Source organism: Colobus angolensis, unplaced genomic scaffold (genome assembly GCF_000951035.1).
Source record: "Colobus angolensis palliatus isolate OR3802 unplaced genomic scaffold, Cang.pa_1.0 Scaffold59, whole genome shotgun sequence".
Taxonomy (NCBI): domain Eukaryota; kingdom Metazoa; phylum Chordata; class Mammalia; order Primates; family Cercopithecidae; genus Colobus; species Colobus angolensis.
In genome coordinates this window covers 7,429,789-7,452,710 of record NW_012119487.1, presented here as the reverse complement: position 1 = coordinate 7,452,710, position 22,922 = coordinate 7,429,789, and the positions used below count along the sequence as shown (strand labels likewise).

At 44.7% G+C, this 22,922-nt stretch overlaps 1 protein-coding gene across 2 annotated transcripts in view; it reads left to right on the top strand.

The window, feature by feature from the left end:
* The window catches only part of ASTN1 (astrotactin 1), a 310,755-nt gene that overhangs the window by 267,655 nt on the left and 20,178 nt on the right, over positions 1-22,922 (top strand). For both annotated transcript variants that reach the window (XM_011962380.1, XM_011962379.1), the window contains exons 17-20: positions 5,852-6,120; positions 12,456-12,589; positions 16,176-16,327; positions 17,677-17,812. In XM_011962380.1, coding sequence (XP_011817770.1) covers positions 5,852-6,120; positions 12,456-12,589; positions 16,176-16,327; positions 17,677-17,812 — 691 coding nt within the window. The remainder of the gene's footprint in view (positions 1-5,851; positions 6,121-12,455; positions 12,590-16,175; positions 16,328-17,676; positions 17,813-22,922) is intronic.

Here is a 22,922-nt window from a genome sequence, read left to right as displayed (position 1 = left end):
CAAACACAGAAAGATTAAGAAATTCACCCCAAATTTCACAGCAAGTGGTAAGGTCAGAGATCAACCCCAGGCAGTCTGTCTCAGGCCATACACATTAAACAGCCCTTGAGTGGCCGTGGGCATGGAGCAAGAGAAGTGGACAGTGGGGGCTAAAACAAATGTAAATTTCATAAGATTAGGTGACTGGGGAGAGAGACAGAGAGAGAGAGAGAGAGAGAGAGAGAGGGAGGGAGGGAGAGAGGACACACCAGCAAGGAAGCTGTAATTTCTGACTTGAGCAACTAGGAAGTTAGCAGTGCATTTTGCTGAGCTAGGACCTGTACCAGGAGGAATAGTTGCTGAGGAGAGTGTGGAGGAAACGAGAACTCCAATTTGGGACATACTGAGTTTGGGGTGCCTATTGGACATAGAAGTGGATGTCCAAGCAAGCATATTGAGGTTTTGTTCCTTGTGGGAGAGATCCTGGCCAGGGATATAGAGTTGGCTGTGATCAGAATAATGCTTTCTCCTTTCTTCTTTATTGGTTGATGTGTTAGTAAAGGACTAGAGAACTGTTTACAAATGCTTTTGTTTTCTTCTTTGTGTTTGACTTTTTCTAAAAATGTAAACCTAAGATCATGACTTAATATGTTCACTCCAACATGTTCATGGATACATGGAGATAGATATGTAGACCTAAACTAGGCAAAGATGTTTCAAAGATAAAAAAGACATAGTTCCCGACCCCAAGGCACTTATTATTTCATGTAGAGGTGGAGAAAAAGATGGTCAGTTTATGTCCTATCTTCTTTTCCCTAATTATTAATCCATTGCACTGTGTTTTATTTGAGCTCAGAGAGTATGTCATCATGGCAGGTCTAGCAGTTCATTTTAAGTCCATAGTGATCTCTCTGTCCAAAGACATGATTGAACATCCCAAGAGACTTATTAGAGCCTGAGTAGATGGACTTCTGTGTGAATTTTGATGACTCTAGGACATCTGGCTGGAGCTGTAGACTGGGGTGGGGGTTGGGGCAGATCCTGGAATGCAGGGTTTTGGTGGGCTTCAGGGTGGCCCGTGCTTCATTTGCCCCACATCAAGCCTTCTTTCCTGTGGATCCTAAGCTGTCTCCAAAAGCTGGGATCTGTTTAGCTTGCATTTGATTTCTTTGCTGCCTAATGAACTGCTTCTGTCGTTCTAGCTGTGATGTCATTAGCATCTCGTTGCCTTGGGCAGCAGCTCAGGAGAGAGATTCTTAAGCAGCCTCAGAATCCTATAGGAATTGTACCAATTTACTTCATAACAAGTAATTCACCTCCTGGCCTGTCAGTTACCACCAGAAGAGCAGGTCCTGCATGAGAATGGGTCGGTCACTCTTGTCACCCTCATGTGCTCCTGAATCTAGGTGGGTCACTATGTGCATGCCTAAGGCCATGTGCACATCCACAATGGCATGTTGAGCTTTAAGGACGCCAATATTCTCATACCACAATGTTCTATTGGGGAAACTCATCCACTGTATGCTCTAGGATACAGATTTAGCCTAAAGCAAATGGCATTTATTTATAGCAAACTGTATTTGCAAAATGCTTTGCAGTTTTAGGATTGTTAACTACATTCAGGTTGGATGTTCTTCTATTTGTAAGAAACTGAAGTATCCTGACTGGACTCCGGAACCTTCTCTAACAACAGTGGAGTGAATTCTGCAGAGGTGGGAGGGAGCCACACCTGGGTATTCTTTATCAAAAGGTATCTTTGTCAATTATAAGATTTTGAGACCTTAATTGTAGCTTATTGCTTCTGTCCAGTGAGATAGTGTACTTATTGGACTAGAATATTTATTTTGCTAAAAGATTGCTTAGTGTCTCTAACCTCTAGAGTAGTTCTACTCAGACTCTAGAGGGTAGAAGAGGGAAGATGCCCCAAAGAACTGTAATAGGTGTGGGCAGTGGAAGGGGTGAGCCATTGACTCACAAGGAAGTAAGGTGGGGTCTTCTCCTGCAACTCTCCAGGCACAAACCTCCCCCGCTGTTCACTCCCACACAGGAGGAGTTAAAAGCAAGGGTCAAAGATCAGCCTCTCCTGAAGCTTTTAGGACCCGATCAACTCTCGCTTACCACAGACATGATGGTTATAGGTGCTCTCTTTGGGCTAAGGGAGATTTATCTGGGCTTTCACCACTGGACTCCATCATTTTAAAGAGTACTTCCCAATTGTATCTTTAACTGCACATAGGAAATGCGTTTCTTATTTGAAAAATCTCCCTCACACACACATCTCTATTCTTTGCTGGAAGCTGAATAGATAGCTTTTGGGAGCTCCCTGCTCATCCCTCCTGTGCGAATCCATCTCCTCTCCAGACAGCCCTATGCTGCATGGCAAGGGGAACAGAAGGCAGTGGGTCTTGGCCTCCCGCAGGGTTCTTTTTATATGGACCTGAAGGTTTTCTGGAGACAGAAAATATAATTCTGAATTAAAGCAAGAGTTTGGTGGGTTCCTTCCACGAATTTCTGCATCATTCCCATTCCTGTCTACTCCCTAACCTTGCCAGGAATCTAGGACTGAAGGGCTTTGAGGGGGATTCGCTGCATCTTGATTTTAATTGGGATCGCCAGAAAACAGTAGCAAGGGGAGCAGCCCCTCTGATGTTTACAGGTATGACAAGACCCAGTGATGGCCAGCTGGAGGGCAGGAAGGCCCTCGCACCCTCAGCTCCAGGCTGTTTGTGGCCGCAGCGCCCTCTAGTGGCCACGTTTGTCATGAGACTTGTACACGCTTAGTAATGAGGGGAGGGGGCGTGGGGAGCTTGCCTGGGTATTTGGGGATTCAAGGTGCGACAAAAGACATTGGTGGCATATTACTTCCCCTTTGAAGTAGTAAAACATGAAGTTTACTCCATGTTAAGGATATTGGGGGTAGGGGTTATTTTCCCTTCGGAATGTAATTTTCCTTTAATTATTCTGCCATCACCTATGCCCCTCTATATTTTTCTCTTTAGGGTAAATGTTATGGAACTGTTTTAGTCTCTAATTTTTTATTCTCTGGTTGAAGAAAAATTGTACCTCCACAACATTTTTAAAGTAGCCATGTGTTACTTTTTCATAGTTTATTTTCTGTGGTGCCAAAGTGAGATTTACCCATTTTTTTCTTCTCCCGCTCACAAAAGTCATTTTAGACTTATATCACCATCTAGCGGTCATTTCCTGGAAATTCTTTTCCCAGACTCGAACAGCTTCTCAACAAGGAGGGCTGCAGGACAGTAAGGAAATGCATGTGATTGGAAGGTGCGTAAGAGCGAACTAGGAGACTTGCATGGCGAAATTTCAATAATCTTTTTTGAAAAGAAACTGTATCTTTACTGATTTTCTTTTGTGGGGGGTGGGGGATTTTACTTCTTTTCTTTCTTTCTTTTTTTTTCAGACGGAGTCTTGCTCTGTAGCCCAGGCTGGAGTGCAGTGGCGCAATCTCGGCTCACTGCAACCTCTGCCTGCTGGGTTCAAGCGATTCTCCTGCCTCCACCTCCCGGGTAGCTGGGATTACAGGCGTGCTTCACCACGCCCAGCTAATTTTTGTACTTTTAGTAAAGACAAGATTTCACCATGTTGGACAGGCTGGCCTCGATCTCTTGACCTCGTGATCCACCTGCGTCAGCCTCCCAAAGTGCTGGGATTACAAGAGTGAGCCACCACATTCGCCCTTTACTTACTTTCTTAATGAAGTAGAGTTTACTGACAAAAAAGCACTGCGTTTCTGAAATGCTTGAGCCCTTTTCCATACATTGCATGAAACAACTTCAGAGAGACCGCTGGGCTTTGGGGAATGATGGACACACACAGAACACTCATTCTGTTCCTCTCAGATGCAGAACATGATGCTTGATAGGCTGGATTTTGGAGGCACTGGTTGGAAGGATTTGCAAAGTGGTTCCAGAAGGTGATTATGAGCTACAACTCATCAACTTCACAAAAAGAGCTCTCTTTTATGGGGTGCAGGGAGCTCTCTGCTATTCTGCTCTTGTTTGCTATGTAATATGAGCCCATTTAGAAACATCATGAGGCATTAATGAAGGGCTGTTTGTCCAGAAATCACACCAGGGATCAAAGACCTCACCCCAACCACACTCGCTCCTGCCCAATCCATACAGTATATTGGAAAAGACTGGGGGCCTGGCCAGGGGCTGGCGGAGGGGAGTCCTGGGTCAGCTTGTGGCCACTTTGTAGATACCCGTAGCCACGTGGTTGACTGGGTTGCATAAACTTCCATGTCAGTGAAGACTGGGTGAAGTGATTTGAGGGTTAGTTCTATTTGAAGGCATCATTTTTATTTTTGGTGTGAGTAGTTATGCAGTTATCTTATAATCTAGGACGGGCTTGAGCTTGGTTCTGGGTCGATTATTAAACAAAATGCAAGTATGTGATGAATTATATACCATGTTTATAGTCAGGGAGTCCTTTGCCTTAACGTGCTAGGTAAAACTTCCTCATTGTTTCCTCTGGGAAACAACAATGCTGAAATGCCTTGTGATGTTTCTAAATGGGCTCATATTACATAGCAAACAAGAAGGGAATCGCAAAGAGCTCCCTGGACCCCGTAAGAGATAACTCTTTTATAAAGTCAATGAGTCATCTCTATAATCACCTTCTGGAACCACTTTAAAAATCCTTCCAACCAGTGCCTCCGAAGGTTCAGCCCATGGTCTCTTGCATTCTTCATGAGTTTGAGAGGGCCAGAATGAATGTTCTCTATATACCCAGGATGTCCAAATGAATGTTCTCTATATACCCAGGATGTTCAGTGGTCTCTCTGAAGCTGTTTCACGTTCAGGACTACAAGTGTGCAAAAAGGAGGGATGAATCTCGGAAACCCAGTGCTTTTTTGTCAGCAAACACTACTTCAATCTTCCTTTAGAATTAATAAGTTAAATGGCGAATCATGAGGACTGGGAAGAGAAATACCAAGCAGTGCTTTCTTGTATAAAGAACAAACCATTATTCTCTGGTAGGCAATTCCTATGTTTGTCACCAAAAGTAGATAGAAAGATTCTTTAACTATCCTTTACTCAACAAACAAAATTGATGTGGACCCATCTCTTAAGTTTTGGAGGGCAAATCTTTCTGAAAAAGTCAAAATTCCCTTTCCATCTTCAATACATTGATTAATAATGAAACAGAGTTCTAGTCGTCTTCCTCTCTGACCTAAAAGACTTAAGAATCAGGCAAAAGTAGATTAAAACTCCAGCTCTCACAGTCTACTAGCTGTGTGACCTTGAAGCTCTTGGCCTCATTTTCCTCATCTATAAACTGAGTGTAATGATAGAACTCCATGCAGAGAGTTGTCATAATGGTTAAAGTAGACCTTGAACGGATCTCACTTTTATAGTACAGGCTCCCTAAATCTTAGCTATATTTATAATTAAAACTATTATGATGATGGTTTGCCATGTACCAGCCATAGTGTTATGTGCTTTATAAAAGGATTTGCCATTCATTCATCACCCAATGCTAGACATAGGTACTGTTCATATCTTTACTTCATAGATGAAGAAACTGAGTCATAGAGCAATCATTGTTATGGTTTGTGTTCGTGCTGAGGGTCATCAGCACAGAGCCCGATCCCTCTAGAGATTCAGTGGAGCTGATGATTCTGAGAAAAGGAACAACCTAGATTCTCACTGAAAAGGGCCATTTCCAACTCCGTGTCACTGGGAGGTTGGGTGCTCCAAATTAAGTGGGATGGCAGAATCACAGAATTACCCCTTCAGCAGCTGTTTCTGATCCCAAAGATTGGACCCCAGCACTCAGGGGCCATGAGGTCATGCTAGTCCTTACTTTTTTGACTCCCTCACTGTTTCTTTCCGTTTTGTGTCTGCAGGCAACTCCCCATCCGATGAGTCTGAGGAGCGGGAAAGAGACCCCAAGGTGCTGACGTTCCCAGAATACATCGCCAGCTTGTCAGACTCCGGCACCAAGCGCATGGCGGCTGGAGTCCGCATGGAGTGCCAGAGCAAGGGACGATGCCCCTCGTCCTGCCCCCTGTGTCATGTGACATCCAGCCCTGACACCCCTGCTGAGCCGGTGCTGCTGGAGGTTACCAAAGCAGCCCCCATCTATGAACTAGTGACCAACAACCAGACCCAGAGGGTAAGAGGCCTGGGACTCTTGGCTCTGGGAGGCATCAACCACAACAGAGGGCTTTTCAAAATGGTGTGAGGAAGTGACAGGGTGCGGTTGAGGGCCATACTAGAATATGGATAGTGAAGCTTTTTGTTTAGCTAATCTAGGCACCTAATTTGCTTAAATTTGCATGTTTGCATGTTGTCAAATCATTACATCTACAACACCCAGGAAAATATGATTCAGGAGTCACAACTGAGCACTTGTATAGGGCTTTGAGCCCTACACAAAGGGCTGGAAGGAAGCAAGTAGGGAGGCACAACATTTGCCATCATCAAAGTCATTGTTTAGAGAACCCTCATGCCTTGGGGACAGTTGTGAGAGGATGCTCAGCTCTGCCTCACTCTGGTTGGCTTGGGAGGTGGGCCAGCTTCCCTCGCTGATCCCTTAGCCTGGCCCAGCTGCAGCTGGACTAGAAGGAGCATATCGGGCACAGGTTGCAAAGGGAAGGATCTGGCAGCCTCAGCCTGGAAGGGATTGGTTTCCTGCCCATCACTCTGGCTCTAAGAACAAAACACCACATCCAGGCAGATCTTTCTGCTTTTCTATTATGCTGCTGGGCCATTACATTTCCCAACCACTCCTCTTTTGCCTCTGCCTCTCCCTTTCCAAAGATGCCAGGAGAAAATGGATGGAACCAAAAAGAAGGGCTGGAGAACTGTGTCAGAGGCCGTAGCTCAGCTCCTTTCCTAGCTCTCCAACCTCCTCAAGGACATAGAGATCAGAGTGAGTCTAAACACAAAGCAGTAGCAACAGCAACAATAACAAAAGTAAAAACAAGGAGATGCTGGGTGTGGGACTTCTGGAACTATGACAAAGGCAGCCTTGGGGACAAGGTGACAAGGCAGCAGGAGTCACAGCAGTGAGCTGCTTACCTGCCTGAGAGGTGTGCCCATCCAGGTGGGGTGATAATTGCTTTCTGTTTTCTCCTTAAGGAACACCTGGTGTTTGTTTCATAGGTAATGCTCAGACCAACAGGAGGGATTTTGTAGGTGTGTGTGTTTCTCTCGCCTACCCGCCTCTGCCACAGATATTTCACCAAGTGTTTGAAAATAAGGTTTTTCACAGGAGCAAAACGATAAATTGTTCTCGTGGCCTACACATTTGTCTTCAATCTGATAAAGGTGGCTACGGGAAGAGGAGTGGGAGAAAAGAGACCTTCGGAAGGATGGATCTGAAAGGATAAAGAAAGGCAGAGGGCTTGGGTCACCATGGAGACCCAGAGCTGCAATGTCTTTAAGCCAATGCTCAGCCCTCTTCTTCTCCCGTTACCTGCCCCTCTTTGTCTCAAGGCTGCTGCTGCTGATACCCTAAGAGCTCCCAGACCCCTTGCCTGGGAGCAGTGGGATCAGAGAGCTAACGCAAAACCATCCTTGCGACAGGGCATGCAGAGCTGCAGAATGGAGAAGGCATGCTGGGAGATGAGAGAGTGCATCGTGTTTTCTATGGAGGATTGCGAGCAAAATGGGGAAGCTGAAGGAAGTTTGTCTTTAGCAACTCCCTTTCTGAATCCCCTACTTGGCCATACCTCAGGCCCTTCGCATTCTCCCTGCACCAGTTTTAAGAGGGGTTGAGAAATGCTTTCCATCTGGCCATCTTTTGAACTCCTTAATTTCTAAACACATAGACAAGTGATCCTAGCTGGAGTTCAGTCACTGTCAAGTTTCTTCCTTAGACATATTTTGTCTTTGCCATCCGCTGTTCTGTTTTTCTTTCTAATTTTGCCCTTTTCTAAAGAATGGAGATGATGATGAAGAAGCTAAGAAGTAGAGGAGTGCCAAATCATGACATTAGAGTATAATTTAATGTGTGTTTTTATTTCTATCTCTGGAGCATCGTTGGGTCCATTTTCTGACCTTTGCTGGTCTCATTGTCCTCCTGTTGGGCTAAATAATCTCTGATGCTATATTTCAGTCTAATCTGTGAATATCATAAAGAAACCAACAAATAGGTCAAACCATATAGTGAACCAGGTATCTCAAGCCCAACACATTTGAACTCATCATCTTCCAGCATAAACTCATACCTGTTGTGTGGCCATCCCAGTGAATGGCACTGTCTTCCACTAAGTTGCCTGAACTGGAGACTACGGACACTTCTTAGAATTTCCTCATCATTCCCAGCATCCATTTTGTCACCAAGAGCCAAAAATATCTCTTGAATTCATTCTCTTTTTATGATACTCCCATCACAACCTGTTTCCGATATCCTTTGTGATATCAGGCTACTATCCTGTTAAAGTAACCTTCTCACTGGTCTCCCTAACAGACCACCCAGAATTATATATCTAATATGGACTTCGGATAATTTGGCATCAAAGTAATTTAATGGCTCCACAGAATCTATTGAATACAATCTAATGTCCTCAGAACATCATTACAAGGCAGTTCATGATCCAATTTTGTCTTCAGTTACTTAGGTTGTTACCACTCTATATCTTATACTCTGCACTCCAAAATTTAACTCTCTCTACTCCCTCAAACACATTTTTTCTCCTGCATAAGTCCCTTCAGACTTCAAACTGTCTGTCCCAAGAATGTTCTCGCCCACATTTCTGCCATTGGAAAAGTCCTCCTGTTACTTCAGTTTCAGCTCAAATATCACCAGCTGCCAAGAGCCCTTCCTTTCACTCCTAGGCCAACCCAAGTATCCCTTCATGTAATTCCCATTGTGTGTGTATATACATCTTTTTTTTTTTTATTGTTGGTTTTTTTTTTTTTTTTCTGAGATGGAGTTTCGCTCTTGTTGCCCAGGCTGGAGTGCAATGGCACGATCTTGGCTCACCACACCTCCTCCCCCTGGGTTCAAGCGATTCTCCTGCCTCAGCCTCCCGAGTGCTGGGATTACAGACATGCACCACCACGCCCGGCTAATTTTGTATATTTAGTAGAGATGGGGTTTCTCCACGTTGGTCAGGCTGGTCTCAAACTCCTGACCTCAGGTGATCCACCAGCCTTGACCTCCCAAAGTGTTGGGATTACAGGTGTGAGCCACCGTGCCCGGCTTGTATCTACATCTTTTGCAGCATGCAGCACCTGTTATCGCAGCTGTTGACACAGTTATTTCCTCCCCTCTAGACTATGGGGATGTTTTTCTTCTCCAGAATCCCAGTGCCTGGCAAGTGGCTGATGCATAGTTCGCTTTCTGCTAAATAAATGAATGAACAGATGCATAAAGAGATGAATAAATGGATAGATGAATTTAGCTTGAAGTTCAACCTCTCTCCTTGGAGACAACAATAACAAAAATTGGAAAATTTTATTTCTTTCCCGGAATAAGGATTAAGTCTGATAACAAATGTGGATGCCCTATGCAGTGCTGGGTACATTGTAGATACTCAGACAAATGTAATTTCCCTTTCTCTTTCTTTCCAAATGGGTTCCTTCTTAATTCCTCTCTTCTGTCGTCATCCAACAGTTTGCAGTTACCTGCAGCCCAGGATTCAGAGAGTAGGAACTCTTTTTTGTTTGTTTGTTTGTTTGTTGTTTGTTTGTTTTTTTGAGACAGGGTCTTGCTCTGTTGCCCAGGCCGGAGTACAGTGATATGATCTCAGCTCACTGCAACCTCTGCCTGCCAGACTCAGGTGATTCTCCTGCTTCAGCCTCCTGTGTAGCTGGGATTACAGGCGCCTACCACCATGGCCAGTTTATTTTTTGTAGTTTTAGTAGAGACAAGGTTTTGTCACATTGGCCAGGCTGGTCTTGAACTCCTGAACTCAGGTGATCCTCCCGCCTTGGCCTCTCAAAGTGCTGGGATTACAGGCACGAGCCACCACACCCCACCCAGAGTAGGAACTCTTATGGAGTGGTGTGAATCAAAGATGGAGAGTGAAAACTTTTGCAAAATGACATTTAGCATATTTGTCATTACAGGTATTTGTCCTTTCTCTTTTGGATTGAAAATCTGATCATGTTGCTCCACTGTTTTAAACACTGCAATTACTTACCAGTGGTCTTGAAATGTGGCCCCCTGCCTCACCACAACACACCAGGCCTCTGTGTTTCAGCCCTGTCTCCCTCCTGCTTGCTGAGAATGTCTTTTCTCCCTCAGGCCGTCTTTTACAGAGAGACCCACCTTTTTTCCATTGATTTTAGAAGTCAAGTTCCATCCAGGCTGGTCTTGTTGACATTGTTTTTTCAACCTGGAACACTGCTTCAACTTTCATGAGTAAATAACTTTTGATCCAGCCCTCAGAGCTCAGATAAAAAGTTGCATCCTCATAGAGGCCTCCGTGTACCCCTCTGTGAGCTTATCTACTCTTCCTTGTCTCTCTTGCCACCATATGCATTTATGGCAGTCAACCTTTTCCTTTGAGGTTCTGACCACAGGTGTGGTGATTTGGTTATTGTAACTTTGCTTGTTTGTTTGTCATCTGACTTTAAGATTTATGCAGACAGGGGCCACAGGTGTCTTGTGCATCCTCGTATCCTTAGTGCTTCACGTAGAAAATGGCCCCTTGCAGGTGCTTAGCAAATAATTGTTGATTGAAGGCTCTGCAAGGCAGTAGTCACAATGTTGCCTTTATTCTACCTATCTCAAAGGACATCTGTTTTCCTAGTTTTAAGCAATGCACCTTTTAATTTTGAATTTGGATCAGTCAGACAAAGCATAGAGTGGGCACTTATGCACCAGGCTTCATGCTGGGAGCCTAAGATGTCCAGTGAGTCATGTTGAAATCAGGTTCTGGCATTGCCCTGTTCACCAGCCTGTGACCCTGAGCAAGTCACCTCACCTCTTTGACTCTCAGTCTTCTCCACTGTAAATCATGATAACCATTCATCAAAGTGTTAGCATCGAAAAGGGCCTTGTAAATTATAAATCTCTGCACAAATGATAGTTATATTCATTGGTTTCTGTTTCCTAGAGTCTTCCAATCCGGGGAGGGGGCAGGATGGACCCTTATTCTAACTATTCTAACCTAAGGTGGCCTATGTAAAGTTCTGAAAGAATGGAACATAGGCTGCTGGCTTTAGGTTTAGACATTTTGATTTTTGTAGAGTTATCTCCTTTTTTCCCTTTGTCTCTTTTTCTTTTGAATTCTTTGGTCTAAAATTTTCAAGGATAGCTAGGTTTCACTTTTCTGATTCACGGATTAGATGTGAATGTGGTAAGAATGAAACAAAGAGAAGAGAATCATAAGAAACAGCCACAGCTCCAGATGTTGGGCTCACCCAGAGGGAAAGTCCTGACCTTGGCCAGCTTGGACCAGCCATGCTCCCTGCAGCAAGTCCCACCCTCTCCCTCCCCTTGGGGTGAGGCTGAGGCAGCAGTGCCCCGCTGAAGGGTCAGTACTCCATCAGGATCCACATCCTCACCAGGGACTGACCCTATTACCGGTTCTGTTACTTCGCTGGTCTAATTTTATCCTTCTGTCCTTTTACATAATAGTAAATATCTCTATGAACCCTCTGCATGTAAAGAATTCTGGTAGGTTCTATGTTGGTTACAAATTTCTACCTAAGACTCAACCCTGTTATTCAAAGACAATAATAATTGCTGGCATTTATTGGTGACTAATGTGTTCCAGGTACTATGCATACATTATTTCATTTGGCATATATTATTATATTTAATTATCACAGCAAGTCTATTAGCAAAGTGCTATTTTTATCCCATTTTATTATTGAGGAAACTGAGCTTATGTAACTTGCCCAAGGTCACATAGCAGTGATTGGCAAAGTGGGAGTTCTCACTCAGGGCCGACAGCTCCAGAGCCCAGCTCTTAGCCTGTGTGCCACATTGCTTCTCCTGTTCATGATTTACTAAGAAAGAAATGCCTAATGCCTAATCACAACCCAAGACAGCATTGTAAAAATATTGTAAGCAGGTTAGAAAGCATGCTGAAGGAATGCAAAGGGAATACTGGGGCAGGTAGATAAGGATGCACAGAGAGGCATTTGGGAAAAGGCTAATGCCTCTGGGCGGAGGGAAGAGTAGCCACCCAGAAGATGTGTGGTAGAGGCATCATTTTTTTCTAGAGCCTAAGTTGTGGAATGATGGAGTGGCATATGAGGCAGATGGAGGGCGGAATATGACTTGCTCCCAAAGTAGCAGCCCGTTACCACAAGGGGGAACTGTTACGGTAAAGGGAGAGGGACACCCTGGAGGTTCTAAGAGGTTCAGGCTTCCCAGAAACAATCTCCTGGAATCAGAATGTGAGACTCCACAATGATACAGTGGCCACACAACCTGTTGCCGGAAGTAATTTAGGGCCATGCAGATCCTTGACACTCTGCCTCTTGATTCTGATGGCCTAACCCTGGCTTCTCAACACTCAATCTTTTCCCTGTTCTCTCACGCAGCTCTTGCAGGAGGCTACCATGAGCTCTCTCTGGTGCTCAGGGACTGGAGATGTCATTGAGGACTGGTGTCGATGTGACTCCACTGCTTTTGGAGCTGATGGACTCCCCACCTGTGCGCCTCTCCCGCAGCCTGTGTATGATTCTCTTTCTCTCTTTCAGCATTATTTTGTAAACAAATACTGAGTGTCTACTATTTGCAAAGAAATAGGCTGGGTACTGGGAAACATAAAGAAAAATATGACACAATACCTGCCTTCAGAGAGTTTCCAGTCTACCAGGGGAGGCAGCACAGATGGTTTGATAGAAGAAAGGGTGTGACAAGTGTTAACAAGTGGCATTTAAAGAAAGTGTGAAGAGGGAATGGTCAAGTCTGAACTGAAGCCGTGGTGAAGGCTTTGTGGAGGAGGTGGCGCTTGAACTTCTCCTTGATGGTGGAGAAAGTCAGACAGCATAACTAGAAGACAATGGGGAGAAAAGTGCCATTGTAATGGAAGAAGTTAGAGATCTACACTGAGAGCTTAACTAGACCAACAACATAACCACTCATTGAACACTTACTGGGTGCCAGGCATTGTATGGAGCAGTTAGATACTGCTCATTTAATAGACAAAAAAGAAAAAAAATGCATTCAAATGGATTGAATGATTTTTCCAAAGTGGTAGAGCAGGAAGCAGAATTGGCGAAGAGGCATGTTCTTGGCCATTATAGAATGGAGAGGATAAAATTGAGAAATTGTCTGGGGTAGAACCAACAGGGCTTGGTGACTGAATGAAGTAGTGGTGAGGAGAAAGGAGAAGTGGAAAGCGAACTTAAGACTTATAACCCTGGTGGCTGGGAAGATAAATAGGCCACCACTGAGCAAAGAAGAATAAAAGGATATGCAGGTTTGAGGAGGAGGCCAGTTTCATTTGGGCTTGCCTTGGAGCTGTCACAGGGTAGTTGAGTGTATGGGGATGTTTATTGTGCAAAAAGAAAGATGGAGCTCTGCAAAAAAGTAAATACTAGAGATGAGATTTCAGTCAACCCCAGAGAAATGGGAGACGAAACCACAGCTATTAGAAAGAATGCTTCAGAACAAGAATCAAGTGGGAAGAGCAGAGGGCTGGGGATGAACAATAGGAGGGTCTGCATTTGAGGGGTGAAGAGGATGAAGTGCTACAAAGGTGTCTGAGAATGGACATGCCCACTTTCCTTCCCCTCAATGGAAGACTAAACAGAACTGGCCAAGCTGAGAGCCGGGACCTGAGACAAGAATCCCTTGTAGCCTCTAATATGGCATCTGCCATGGGACTGAAGCCACAGGAATATTGTATCTGATAAAGAGTGCTGGCAGGACAAGCTGGAAGAGAGTGACCCCAGGGGCTGGTAAGGCAAAGAAATCCTGAAGTAAGGATCAGGACCTACAAAAGTGGAAGGCTGAGTAGGCAGGATCAACAGATCGCTTAGGAAACCAGCAATGGAGAGGCTGCCCTCAGGCCTGTTTCATGCAGGTGCGGGTAGGCACTATAGGACCAGGACAGAGCAAGAAGAAATCAGAGAAAGAGGAGAATGCAGCACTAGAGGGTCATTACAAGCCAATTTCGTCTCTTGTCCAAAGTCTTCCTTCTCTCTGTAGGTGATGTTAGATACCTACAGCCTTTGGCTGTAGATCTACCAACTTCTGGCTTCCTGTTCTTCATAGTCACGATTTGGACTTCTTGAGTTAAAAGAGAATCATGCTCATTATTAATAAAAAGTTCTTTCATTTAATATAAAGGGAGCCGCTAGGAGAACTGCTGCTGTTAGAGTAATTCACCAGATAAGAGAGCTACCTCTGAAACAATACTGAAGCTACCAAATGGTTATCACGTGGACACAAGATCCAGCCGTAATGTCCTAGGGCTTATTTTGTTTTTAAATCTGTGTTTACTAGATCTTATTGCAAAAGATTAAATTGGGCTAAATTTTCATAAACAGTAAATGTCTATTTAAGAGTTTCCTTTTCTTGACAACTGATCACCTCCTTCAGTAGCAAATCTTAGTTTCAGTGGGAAACGAAAATATACTCTAGTTGTACACAAGTCTGTGTAAATCATATACGCTTCTATTTCTCGAAAGAGGCTGGGTTTAGTCCATATTTTCACAGAATTTGTGTTCTCAGAAGTCTAACTTACTTAATATTCCTAATGCTTTTTTTTTTTTTTAAAATAGCACTCTGCATATGACTCTAATTAATGAATTTGTCAATATCTGCACTGTTTTGGGTCTAGTCCATCTTCAATGTCATATGCAAACTCTGCACTCCTTCACTAACAGAAGAGCATGTGTTTTGTATTATTTTCCCACTAGTTGAATTCCTTACTTTTGTGCCCACAGCCTACTATAATTTATTTTTGAAACTCTTATCACATAGTATTATAATCACATGTATAATTATATGCTTCTATTGTTCACTAAGCTCCATGAAAGAAGGGAGTGGGATGGGCTTGTGCACCACTGCATCCCCAGCAACAAATGGGTGCTTCACAAATGTCTATTGAATTAAAATTCAAGATTGCACATGGTTTGGTGTCATTCATTCTTAGTACCTTGCACAGTGATCCTTGAGACCATCCACAGGTACCGGGCAGAGGAAAGGAGGGTCAGGAATATGAGTGATCATGAGATCTGGGAACAAAGGATGAGATAAATGGCAGGGATACTTATAAGGGAGGGAGGCTGGAGTGAGCAGGAATGGGGAACATTCCCAGAATCCAGTGGTCTTGAAAGAAACACAGAATTGGAAGAAAGAGGGGAAACCCGAGGTACATACAAGAAATAAGAGGGCGACTGTGAATTGAAACCACATGGACAGTTAAGAGATCCATACCAGTGAATGCCAACAAGGATTATTAAGTTTCTATGAGGTACAGAGAGGTATGAGCTGTCAAGGCAAGACAGTGGTAAATGTGGACAACTTGTAAAGAATGAGGAGAGTATGAAGTGAGAAAAGCAAGGAAAGGCTGGAATCAGGAACCAGGATATCCACAGAAACCCAAGAGCAAAGACAGAAACTGAAATCAGAATCTGGGTAAGCAGGCAGAGGTCATCACTCCAAGGAGAACTTGACATGTGTTCAACTTTCTCTTGTCCAGTAAAGCCCCTTATGAATATTACTTCCAAACTGAACCTGTTCCAAGGTCCAGCTAGCAGATGGCATGGATAAAAGGATAGGTTAGTTTCCATAGCAAGAAAGGAAGCTGGGGTTTCCCCCACCGGCAGGGCAGATCCTGATAAGGTTATGGAAGCCAAACCAACTGTGGCCTTATTAATTTGAGATTCTGGACATCACCTTCAATATGTCTTTATATGAGCAGTATACACATACTCTCTTGATATTTTTCAAGAGAAAATCTAGAAATTATGATATTTTCCAGCCATATAAAAGGTACTACTCCAAAAGCCCTATCCTCTGACCCATGTAATATGCAGACATTCATTCACCTTTGACTCACCTACTGATTTATTTATTTACACTTATTGGCTGAGTTTATAATATGTAACAGGCATTTAATAAATAAAACTTAGATCTCAAGAGTCCTCAAAAACATTACTATCTTTTGAAAGAGACAGGCCCTCAAAGAAATCATTTCTGTAGTTGGTTGGGAAAGAAAAGTTTACAGTATCACAATTGAGGTAGTCAATGCCCAAAGTGAGTCACAGTTGTGTCCCTGCTTCATGTTCCTTCTCGTCTGCACACAGGCTGAGACTCTCCACGGTTCATGAGCCCAGCAGCACTCTTGTGGTCCTGGAGTGGGAACACTCAGAGCCACCAATTGGGGTGCAGATTGTAGATTACCTCCTCCGTCAAGAGAAAGTCACTGACAGGATGGACCACTCCAAAGTGGAGACAGGTGAGCACCTTCTACCTCATGGGCTTGTCTTGACCCAAGGTGATAAAACTAAAAACAAAGAAAAATGTCCTGCCTCATGGCTTTGCTCCAGGTCCCCAGTAGCCCAGGGCAGTGCAGGAGGAGCAGGGAGAAGAAGAAGCTGTTCTGCTTCTCCAAGAAGCAGCTGTTCTTCCAAGCAGCAGTCATCTTGTCCATTTAAGAGTTTTTGTGTGGTGAGCATCTGACAAAGCCTTGTTTTGATTTTGCTTTTTGTTTATAAAAGAGGTGTCCATTTCATTGCCTCTAGGCACACTCACAAAGAAACAACAATATAGTACACTAGTTATCCTAGCCCACAATTAGGAAACAATTCTCTGCTAACCACTGCCATGATTACAGAAAAAAAAAATTCCTTTGCTAATAACCCCCCTCCAGGCAAAAGCATGTGCAAACAGATGTGTTTGGCCCATGTCTTTTCCTGAAGCAAACTGCTTTTCTCAGGTTCAGCTAGAAGAGGGAAGCCTTAACTGAATGGAAGCACCCCATGAAAAATGTTCCTTGCCTTAATATTTCACTACCTGCACACAGCGAAAGGTCAACATTCATAATCCCAAAAACTTATGCATGGGATGTGATCACCAGCAGGATGATGGCACCAACAATCTAATTCAAAATAAATGGCTTCGGTGAGCTTGCCACTGAGGGTTAGAGACATACACAGCTGCCTTCAGGCATAGAGAGCTGCCTACTGCTTCTTCCAAGGCCCTTTGCCTGATGTGCACAGGTATTGCTGAGGTATAGCAGGGGCCACTGACCAGAATGCTATCTCTGCCCATGCCAAGAACATTTTATAAAGGAGTGCTCAGGCCGGGCGTGGTGCCTCACGCCCGTATTCCCAGAACGTTGGGAGGCCGAGGCGGGTGGATCACGAGGTCAGGAGTTCAAGACCATCCTCAGCAACATGGTGAAACCCCGGCACGTGCCTGTAATCTCAGCTACTCGGGAGACTGAAGCAGGGGAATTGCTTGAACCCAGGAGGCAGAGGTTGCAGTAAGCCAAGATCGCACCACTGCACTCCAGCCTGGGCGACAGAGCTAGACTCTGTCTCAAAAAACAAAAAAAGCCCTCAGATGTGATGTATGTGATGTGTACCTCTTGCACTAGTTGTGTCTGAACTAACTCTAGACAAATGGCTCTGAGTGATTAAATATGAAACAGAAAAGGCCATTCCTTCTAGGTCTCCTTTCTCTACCCTAGAGATTGAGGACCAAGTCATTGTCATGTTAAGTTCTCACTGAGTTGGCTCCGTCTCCTCATTGCTTAGCCATCATTGTTTCTCATGCATTTTGCATTCCTTTCCCTCTGAGCAGAAACAGTGCTGAGCTTTGTGGATGACATCATCTCTGGGGCAAAGTCTCCTTGTGCAATGCCGTCTCAGGTGCCGGACAAGCAGCTCACCACCATCTCTCTGATCATACGATGCCTGGAACCTGACACCATTTACATGTGAGTAACACACGCCTACCTAGTGACTCCTTACCCTGACAGTCCCAAGGCTTCTTACTGGTTTCTTTTTACTACTTGAGTTCCTTTAGAGACTCAGTAAAACATGTTGAATCTCTTAAGTCTTATCCCAGGTGGCATTATAGAGAATCTTCTCGAGTACTTAGGCCCTGGAGTGGGGGGAGCTAAAGAGATAATACTATGGTCCTGTCCCTTGAGGAGTTTGCAACATAGAGTGGAAAAATATAAAAAACTAACTTTGACTTAAGGCAGAATTAAATAATGTAGATAGAAAAGCAAAAAAATGAAAAAAAATTGTAAAAGAGAAGAAAGAAGTGATTAATTCTAACTAGAGTGGACGTCATCTAAACTGTATTGTGTAGAATTTCAACTGACAGAGTCATGTTGGAAAGGGTATACTAGGCTCAGAACACTGCAAAAGCATAGGTGAAGAAGCATGAAGGTGAGTAGCAAGTAGTCCAGTAGGGCAGAGGCAGACGGTGAGTAAAAGGGAAAGGAAGAAACTGAGACTGGAAAGATAGAATGCTCTAAGTCCAAGGAGTCATTTTTGAGGAAAGGCATAGAATACCAAGAACTCGCTTTAGAAAGCTAGCTAGCTCCGATGCATTGAAGTGATTTATAAAGGTTAGAAATGGGCAGCATTTTTCTTCAAAGAAATGCAGTGAACTATATCATGGCCCTTGGAATGACCCTATTCTTTCTGTGAACTCTTCCCCATTTCTCCCTGTGCTCTGGAAACAATTGTAAAATGTTTGTGACGCAGAGATGTAAAAGATGCCAGAAAAGGAGAGATAATTATAGAATCTAAATCTTGATGGAAAAATTTGGGTGCTAAGGCAGAATTCTTAGTGATGTTGTTGTAGGACTTCGTGACCCCATCAGTATGAAAAACATTTAACAGTTTGCAGAGGAGGTCACGAGAATAGAGTCAAGGTTTCCAGAATAAATCATTTCTATTTCCACAGTTAAAGAGTTCAGAGATGAAAAGCACTAGAAATTTGAGTGGCATTGGTTGCAAGATGAACTTCAGTGCTCAGGCTGAATGTCTTCAATATAGGAAAAAGGGATGTTGCTATGGGCCATGCATGATGAAAGTAAAGTACATAAACACAAGTGACATTCTAGAGGATTTCAACAGTATATGTAGACACAGATGAGAATACTAAGACCATGTTGGTCCACTTTTTGGGTGATTCCGCCAATGCCATGATTCTCTTTGGCTCTTTTGATGGGAGGCAGTTGTGGCCCTTTATTGGAGGGGAGCGGGTGAAAGGAACAAGGATTCGAGAGTGCAGACCACCTAACCTGCTGTAAGGCATCTCAAACTCAGTGAAACTTGAATTATCATTTATAGTAAAGACTCATAGTCCTTCAGTTGTGACTAAGTCACACTGTTAATTAGGAATTCCAAAGTTCCTATGTACAAGCGGTGGTATTAGGAGTGCAGCCATTACCCACTCTGCGACCCTCCTCATGTTGGCCTGATTGGCTGCGTTTCTGATCAGAGACCGAGGCCAATATCGTCTCTCACTCCAGCTTTTTGGTGATCTCCCATTATGTCCCTCCTACGTCTTATAAAATGCGAACTATGAATGCTGATTTTTGAAAAGTTGGAGCCAATGCAGGGGATTAAGGAAGAAACAGTAAATCTCCACCAGGTGGCGCTGCAGATCACAAGAAGAGGGCCGTGTGGGAGGCCAGGAGTGACAGTCCTCTCCCGGAAGGATCCAGGAGAGCTGCGCTTCAGTCCCTGGGATAGGGAGAGAGCCCTGGATTAAGAGTTGAGAATACATGGGCTGCGAACCTGGTTTTTTGTCCCTAACCACTAAATGGCTGTAAGCAAGACACTTAAACTTTCTCCAACTAAGTTTTCTTTCTATAAACTGGCAGGAGGGCGGCCTTCATTAATGGAGTGCTGACTACGCACGTGGGTGCCTCACACTCAGTGTCTCTGAGAATCCTCTCTGACTCTATGAGATTAGGGGTATTGTTTCCATTTTATAATTGAGGAAACAGGTGCAAGAAAACGGAGTAACTGCCCCAGAATCACACAGCTAGTTGCTTGGGGTCTGCAAGCCTTCCATCTTACTCCCCACTGCTCTAGGTTACTGTGAGAATCTCAGAGCCTGACCTCATTACCTCATATTAAAGCAGAGAGCTGGCTCTGCACCTGAGATCCACAGAGGTGGAACAGCATTTCTGCTTAGCTGGCTTCCTTTGTCACTCTGTATATTTTATTTAATGCTTTTCAAAATATTATTCTGAGAAGGATCCATGGTACAAAAACAGTGAAGAGCTCCTACTTGAAAGAGACCTTAAAGTATGTTTGGTCCAGCATTCATTTTACAGATGAAGAAACTGAGGCCAGGATAGGTGACTCACGAGCCTTTCAACCCACTGCGCCATCATCACAATGCATGCTCACAGGAGAGCTGCTCTCTTTCCAGATGTGTGACAGCAGACAGATAATTCAGAATAAAAGGGAGCCAAATCCGAGGGATGGGCAGAAACCACCATGCCCAGAGAAGGAAAGTGGGAAAGTAGCAGACAAGACAGTCAGTCCTTAGCAGGGGCTTACAAGTCCTCCACTCACTTCGAGTTTCAGGCCTTTAAGACCCACCTCTAGAAGCAAAGCTGTTCTGTGTTGGTGCACACGCACACAGGCCTCCATCAGGGTCATCACCAAATCTCTAGCCATGGGCTGAACAATCCCAGCCAGGCACGGTGGAAGAAGCCCAGAAGTTTTGGACAAAGCAGTAAATATACTTATACATGAGCCCTCCAATTGGGCACAGGGCTTATCTCTTCTGCCCAGTAATCCCATCTAACCCTCTGAGGGTACTGAGTCTTCAGTGGTAGAAACGATAACACTAACGGTAAGCCGAGGCATTTCCACATGAAATGTGTAAAGTGCTCCCCGGGCCGTAATGGTTAAATAAACTGACCGCTCTTTCAGTGGCCCTCCACAACTGAGAGATTTGGGACTACCGAATAATGGCTCTTAGATCAAGCCCCAACCCTCCTTGGAAGGTTAAGTGAAGCATCTCCTTTTCTGATACCTGTTTCATGTTAAAAATAAAATATACTACTAAAGGTGGAAAGAGCTTGAGAACTTAAATTTTGCCCCATCAGGGTAATGTGAGAATTAATGTGAGGACAGGTATTTTCATCCTAGGTCAGCATCCAATACAGTTTAGCTGGAACTTACAGCAAGACAGGCCACAAGGCAGAGCTTGGGTAAGCTTGGGGAGGGAAGAGGTGGGGACTGAGAGAGAAGGGGTCCATCTGACAACCAATTAGGATGTTTCTCATCATAGTCCAAGGACACTTAGAAATTAAAGGTCCAGGGTTAAGGAATGGTGGGCTACAAAAGGTGGCTGGAATGCAGCCACAGATGGTCTAGGGCAGGTGACCTTTTAACATATGGCAGGCAGCATCATGTGGCCCAGAGCTGCACATAGCCAGACTGCAGCCCTGAGTTCCAAGGCCATGCTCAGGGCTCCGGAAGTCAGGCAGGAACAGGAGAGCAGGGCCAGAATGCCAGGGGATGGGGCACTAGGCAGGCAGGGCCTCAGCAATGGAAACCAGGGCAGGGGCCTAGACATGGAGACTCAGACACAGAGTCAGGGATGCAGGCCCTGTAGGAAGAGGGAGAGCGAACTGCGAGTTCTCATCAGCGTCAGGAGATAGGAAGTCCCGTTCTCTCCCAGGCTGATGCTCTCGGGCCAGCATGGTCACGGGGCTGGGGCATGGGCCTGGCCCAGTCCTCTGGTCCTTGCACCTTTGGGGCCCTTCCTGAGGGGGAGGTCAAGGTGGTCTAGAGCAGGTGGGCAGAGGAGGGAGTTGGTGCCTGACCTGAGACTGGATTGTGGGATTGAACTAGGAACAGAGCTGGCTCTACACAGGGCTGGTCAGATACACCAGCTGGGGTTTGGTGGCCCCATTCGCAATTCTAGAAACAGTACCAGAAGCTGATGAGGCATCAGCATATGGCATGTGGGGCCAAATGATGAAAAATTTCATGGCTGCCACTGCTATAGGTCCAGCCAGCCTAGCATTGCCACCGGGAAGCTGTAGGGGCTGGGTGCAAGGGATCCCCTCTGACCTTAGAGGAGAAGAATGGCAAGGAGACAAGGGTGAGAAGACCTTGGGTTTGGAATCAGGGTCAGGCTGGGTTTGAGTACTAAGTAAGACCATTTATCAGAACTCAGGAACAGGGTATGAGGCAGAGGCCAGTGAAGTGGATTGAGCCACCGTGTTGCAGACAGGAGTGAAGGCTTGCACACTTGGTCCTGGTCTGACAGCAAGGAGGGGCGGAAGTCCTGCAGGAAGTCAGCAGGTGTGGCCCAACCTACTGTGTCCTGAATCCAGGCAGGTCATCACATTCTGAGTCCCAGCAGACTAGTGTTCAGGTGGTATGGGACCTGCCTGTATGAGGCCCCCATGATTCAGCATGAGAATTTGGAGAAGGTAGAGAGAAGGTAAATGATGTATCAGGGCACACAGGCTCTCACACTAACCTTTCTGTGGATGTCTTTGTGGGGAGGGAGTGGTGGACCATGGTTGCTTTTTCTCTGTTGAGAGAAATGCATATTTCTTGCCGGAATCATTAGGCAATTATCTGTATCTTTTCTACTTCACCAGCGTGTCTGTTCCACGCCCAGCTGACATTTAACTGGACCACTGTGTCTCGGGGCCTCTCTCTCCTTTTCACCTCTCTCCCTCCCTGTAACTCTGCCAAAAGGAAAGAAAATCAATAATTGTCAATAAACGCAGCCTCCTGTGGTGACACAGCAGAAAGTAAAGCGACAAGAAAGGCAACATTAATGATTTTCTTTAGACCGACTGGGTTGGTTATCAGAGATCCTTGGCACAGACAACGGAGCTGACGGTCATGGTTATGTTCAGATTCCCTTCTCAGTGGCAGAACCCAGAATTCCTCTGGGTTCACTGCACATAGCACAGCACTGAAGAGGACTAATGTGATATACGCAGTGTCATGAACCATATTATCTTTCAGGTATTTCTGTACATTATTGTCTCATTTCATTCTCACAGTGGCTTACAAGTAGTCTTTTTTTTTTTTTTTTTT